Genomic DNA, 5,468 nt, shown 5'->3' on the forward strand with positions numbered 1-5,468 from the left:
TTACTTTAAAACTTTGTAACATTAGTTATTTTACTAAGTTATAAATAGAAAGATTTTATTTTTGTATTTTGGGCAAGTACGATATGGCTTAAAACACTTATATCCTACGTGTAGATATTCTTAAGTTGTTGCGCATTTTAACTTTATCTGTAAATTGACAGGAAGTTGTGTTATATTGCCTTGAAACAAACTACTGTGATGTCAACGCTCGTGACAACGCCGGTTACACGCCTCTACACGAGTGCTGCTCGCGTGGAAACCTTGAGATTGCAAACGCACTTGTTCTGTTCGGTAGTGACGTCAGTGCAAGTGCAGTTGGAGGAATAAGGTACTTATGAGCCTGTGTTTGTTTTCCTACCCACTAGAATGAAATTTAACGCAGTATTTTTCTTTTAAATCGTAACAGGTACATCGTGAAACTTTGCAATATAGGATGATCGGTTTTTCCGGTCTTTGAACTTAAGCACTTTTAAGACGAAAACGAAAATGGTATTTTGTTTAAACTTATCGTTTCAATAGCATGGTGTAATTTGATTTCCCGAAATGTCAACTGTGAGCTCTTTGTTTTGATAATTTTACATGTATAACCATCTAAATGGAATAACCTTTTTTTTTTTTGGTAGATTGATCTTTAATGATTAGATAAATTAAAAATCAATAACATTTATTTATTTTAGCGATGAACACCGATATAATTCAGCAAGAAATTATATATAGATAGTGAGAGTACTTTGTCGCTAAAAATGAAATATTTTAAGAAGTATAAATGTTGTTAATTTGAATACAGAATTGTTTTATTATCTGCATTTGCACTTCGGATATAACAGATAATATAATTTTACGTCTTGAAGTAGAAATATTATGTACAATCACATTAAGAGGAAACTCCCATATTTGTTGTTGCTTTGATACGCATTATTTGTTGTTATATTATATATATATATATATATCATTATTATTAAGAAAGAACTGATACATTGTTTGTTATACTATTATATGTAGCATCATTATTAAGAAGGAACTGATATATTGTTTTATGTACTATTATATATAGCATCATCATCATCATTATTAAGAAGGAACTGATATATTGTTTGTTGTACTATTACATATAACATCATTATTAATAACGAATTGATACACTGTTTGTTGTACTATTACATATAACATCATTATGAATAACGAAGTGATACACTGTTGTACTATTAAATATAGCATCATTATTAAGAAGGAAGTGATGCATTGTTTGTGGTACTATTATACGTAGCATCATTATTAAGAAGGAACTGATACATTGTTAGTATGATGTGTCATAACATCACACAAAACCTGAGTTTCCTTGAGACTGAAAAAAAAGGGAAGTATTATCTTAGATATGCCTGGAAGTTTATAGATACGTAAAAAAACTAGTGACTTTGATTTGTGTATTACTTATTTATTTTTATTTTTTGGTTAGGCCGCTTCATGACGCAGTGGAAAACGACCAATTGGAAATCGTTAGACTGCTCTTGTCACACGGTGCTGACCCTATGATTGCCACTTATTCAGGCCTAACACCTATCAAACTCTCCAAGTCCGCTGTTATGGAAGAATTCTTGAAAGGTGTGTGTGAACTTGGAGACTCAATAACAACTGGAGTCATTTGGGCTTAAACGTATAGTGAATCACTTGAGTTCATTCCTAACTCTTTTTTTTTTACCTTCATTCACAACAAACAACAACGTAAATGATATATAACAATCCATATAATGTTATGGAATTTTCTTTGACGAGGATTCTCTGCATACCAAATACAAAGTCTGAGGGGAACGGGGATCGTTTGAAACCCATCTTAGTTTCTTTTTTTTTTAAAGAAATAAAGCTGGAGGGATACGAACAATTTAGTTTGTATGTTACTGCCAAGATCGTTAACAGTGCTATTTTTACTGTTGCGTTGGTATATTTTGCATTAAGTATGAATTCAAATTTATACAACAAGCTTGAGTAAATCAAAAAGAATTGTTCCTAGAAATCAACCTTTAGTCTTTAGTTTTAACATAAAACATTTACGAGGCGTTGGGTGTAAAAGTAAGTTCACGTGACAGTACAGGAGCTAGTATAGTTAAGACAACGAGAAACGCTTACTGAGGGGAGAGGGGGAGATACAGAAATGTTAGGTAATAGACTGGAAATGAGCGTAAAAAAGAGCTGTATAAAAAGTAACAATTAGATAAATAAAGATAAAGTTAAAAATAAAAATTTCTATCATTTACAGGGGTGATGACTTTAGGTCGATGTGTAGTAGCAAGTACACGTGGTTGTTTTAGACCTACATGAGTCATAACTGAAATGTTTCGCATCTGTTTACCAAATTTAAAAAGCACGCTAGTTTCTTCGAACTCAGTTTGCAGACTAGAACTGGGAGTCCATGTGCAAATTGGTTATTTTGGGGTATTGTTAAGTTTAAGTTTTTCTTATGTTCATGATTTTATGCAATCTTCCAAGAGGTAGAAATCATGAAATGAAATTTACCTAACGATTGCTACGCTGCTTACATATTAATTTTTCTAAAATAAAAAAAAATTATCGTATTATCATTTATATTATAATATATACGCTCTTTATAAATGTTGCAAAACAAGAACTATGTTGTAACCTTTGTTAATTGACAACGCGTAGTCCTCAAACTTTAGAGGTTGAATCATTGTTTTATGTTTTGTATATATTTTATACAATATCTGCTTGGAAATTGTTTAATAATCTCTCGCATCACCCACCTAATAATTATTCCCCTCACCCTTGTAATAAACAGTAAATCATTTTTCATTATCGCAAATGTACTTTATGGGTCAGTGTTGTTATTGATGTCATTACTACAGAGACAATATGAAATGGGGGTTGGGAGTTAGAAGTTCACTGGAATTAGTAAAACTTCCTATTTGAAAATACACATGAATGTTAATGCCAGGGCAGGCTAAATTAATGCAAAATATGTTTGTATTAAGGAACAAATCAGTATACTGAATACTTTAAATCATTTTACAGACTATATGAGTGATGTCACCGGAGAGACTTCGTACAATACATGCATCAATTCATGGCAGTTTCCAGGATCAGCAGTTTGTCTCGGTGAGTCACTTGAGCGTTTCGAATTTAGTCAAACCGAAAGTATCGTGGCTGTCTCATGTTTTACAGTTTCTAATGGTCTCTAAAGTCTATGGATTATCATTACGAACGTGAAAAGTTATCAATTAATTTTATTACAAAAACAAAGTCAGTTGCTTGTATAGAACTTGGAAATTTTTTGTTTAAGAACTGTTTAATTTTCGTAAGTTTTGTAAGGTGTAGTTTATACAGTTTAAAAATACATGATTTTTTCCATAGTTTTATAGGAAGAATTAAGACTAACAATGCATGTGGTATACAGAGCAACTAAAAAATGAGCAATCAATTCACACGCCGAGAAAGTAGGGTTGTATTAAAATAGTTAGTGTAGGTTTGATTTTGCAATTTAACATTAAAAACACTGTATTAAAATAATTTAACTTTTGGAAGTCTGTTTATTAAAACATGTTTTCGAAGTAGCACAGTCAAAATCTGTAACGTGTTTGTGGTGTTCACCTCTCATCATGTGTTGATATGAAATGTTTGTCTCAGTGGATTTTGTCTTGTTTTTGAATTTCGTGCATAGCTACTCGAGGGCTATCTGCGCTAGCCGTCTATAATTTTGAACTTATACACTAGAGGGAAAGCAATTATTCAACATCAGCCACCGCCTACTCGTGGGTTTGCTCTTTTGGCAACGAAAAGTGGGATTGATCGTAACATTATAATGTCTCCACGGATGAAAGGGCGAGCATGTTTGGTGACGGTATTCGAGCTCGTGACTCGCAGATTGCGAGTGAAGCGTCCTAACCAGATAGCCTATTGTGTAGCTTTGTACTTAACAATAAACTGATCAAATAGCAAGTTTCTATAGCAAGTGTCATCGTGTTTGTGTGAAACTTTACCGATTTTTTAATGTTTCTATGTGTGCGTCGCTTGTATCTTTTTCTTAGCTGACTGAACACGCACCGACACCTAGCTCATAACAACAATTATATTGTTACGTCTCTGGTCGTTTGTTAATTTCCGGTATAAATTCTTCCCCAGGAACTTCAGCGATACAAGTTCTTTCTTAAATAAAACTAGTTTATTCTTTCTCAATACAATTTTGCAATACACAGAATTTCCACAGTCAGTTTAACTTGAACATACGCTATAATTCACAACGATTCACGCACTTTACTTACGGTCACTACCGCTCGCTTGAGTCAATTATCTGTCTACCTGCAATTACATCTCCACTTCATTTGCCGGGCTTATATACTAAAATAGAGGGTGCCTGGAAAAGACTAGAGTTGCCAGGAATAGTCATGATCCTTCTAGAAACTCTTGACGTGTTACCAGAGTCACGTGACTTCCGCTATCGTAACAATATGTTAACAAGAAAAAGCTGAAACAGTCTATTTTTTTTCTTTTATTGTGTTATTAAATTAGGTTTGTTTTTGTTTTGTTTTTTTGCCAGTAGTATAAAAATGAATTTTGGTTATTAAATGGCCTAACGATATTCCTTATTTAAAATTGTTTATTAATGAAAAGTGTTTTACGATGTACATTTCGTAATGACCGTTTATGGTACTGGTTATTTAGTTAAAACATTTAACATATTGTGTATTTCTTTGCATGTTTATATATAATAAATAACTTCTACTGTTAAGAGAAGTTTGTTATTTTATCTTTTCCACTTGTTTGATTGCAATTTTTAACATTTTACTTAGAATATTTGAAAATACTTAAATAACGTGATGAAAAAAATTAGCGTGATAAAACTCAAAAGCTTTGTTTAACTGATACATCTTCAAAGTTGAGTAGTGTATGATATGGTATAACATGGTAGCTATTTACCTAATGTTGCATATTTATGTGTATTTTCATTAATATGTATAGGTGACAAACAGTTCCTTTCATAAATATTTTATTCGAAATTCCTGGATAAGTATTGTTACGTCTCCGTTCGTTAGTTAATTTTCCGTAAATTCGTTCCGACGAAACTTTAGCGACACAAGTCCTTTCTTAAATAAAACTGGTTTATTCTTTCCGAATAGAACTTTGCGATACACTTAATTTCAACAGTCGCGCTATAACAAACGCTATAATACTCAACGAACGTCTCACGTGCTCGACTTCAACAATACTCAGTTCGATTACACATACTGTTCCGTCACGTTGTGACCGTCTTATATATACCAGCTACCCCCAATCTAGTAGTCTCCCGATAATTCACGAAGGTTCGAGAAGGACGTGGCGTGATACTAGTCATGTGACTTCGCTGACGCAACAGTATTTTACTTCGAAGCTTTTAAAATGACAGTACTTGTCAGTCGATTAAACTGTGTCCAAATGTACGTGAAAAAAAATAATGACGTATACTGTATTAGTGTAACTCA

General features: G+C 32.7%; 1 protein-coding gene across 1 annotated transcript in view; it reads left to right on the top strand.

Annotated features, from left to right (window-relative positions):
- The window catches only part of LOC106469073 (BCL-6 corepressor-like), a 16,355-nt gene that overhangs the window by 1,401 nt on the left and 9,486 nt on the right, over positions 1–5,468 (top strand). The window contains exons 2-4 of the mRNA XM_022398293.1: positions 162–328; positions 1,457–1,602; positions 3,025–3,108. Of these exons, the coding sequence (XP_022254001.1) occupies positions 162–328; positions 1,457–1,602; positions 3,025–3,108 (397 nt within the window). The remainder of the gene's footprint in view (positions 1–161; positions 329–1,456; positions 1,603–3,024; positions 3,109–5,468) is intronic.

Source organism: Limulus polyphemus, unplaced genomic scaffold, assembly GCF_000517525.1.
Source record: "Limulus polyphemus unplaced genomic scaffold, Limulus_polyphemus-2.1.2 Scaffold94, whole genome shotgun sequence".
In the NCBI taxonomy this organism is placed as follows: domain Eukaryota; kingdom Metazoa; phylum Arthropoda; class Merostomata; order Xiphosura; family Limulidae; genus Limulus; species Limulus polyphemus.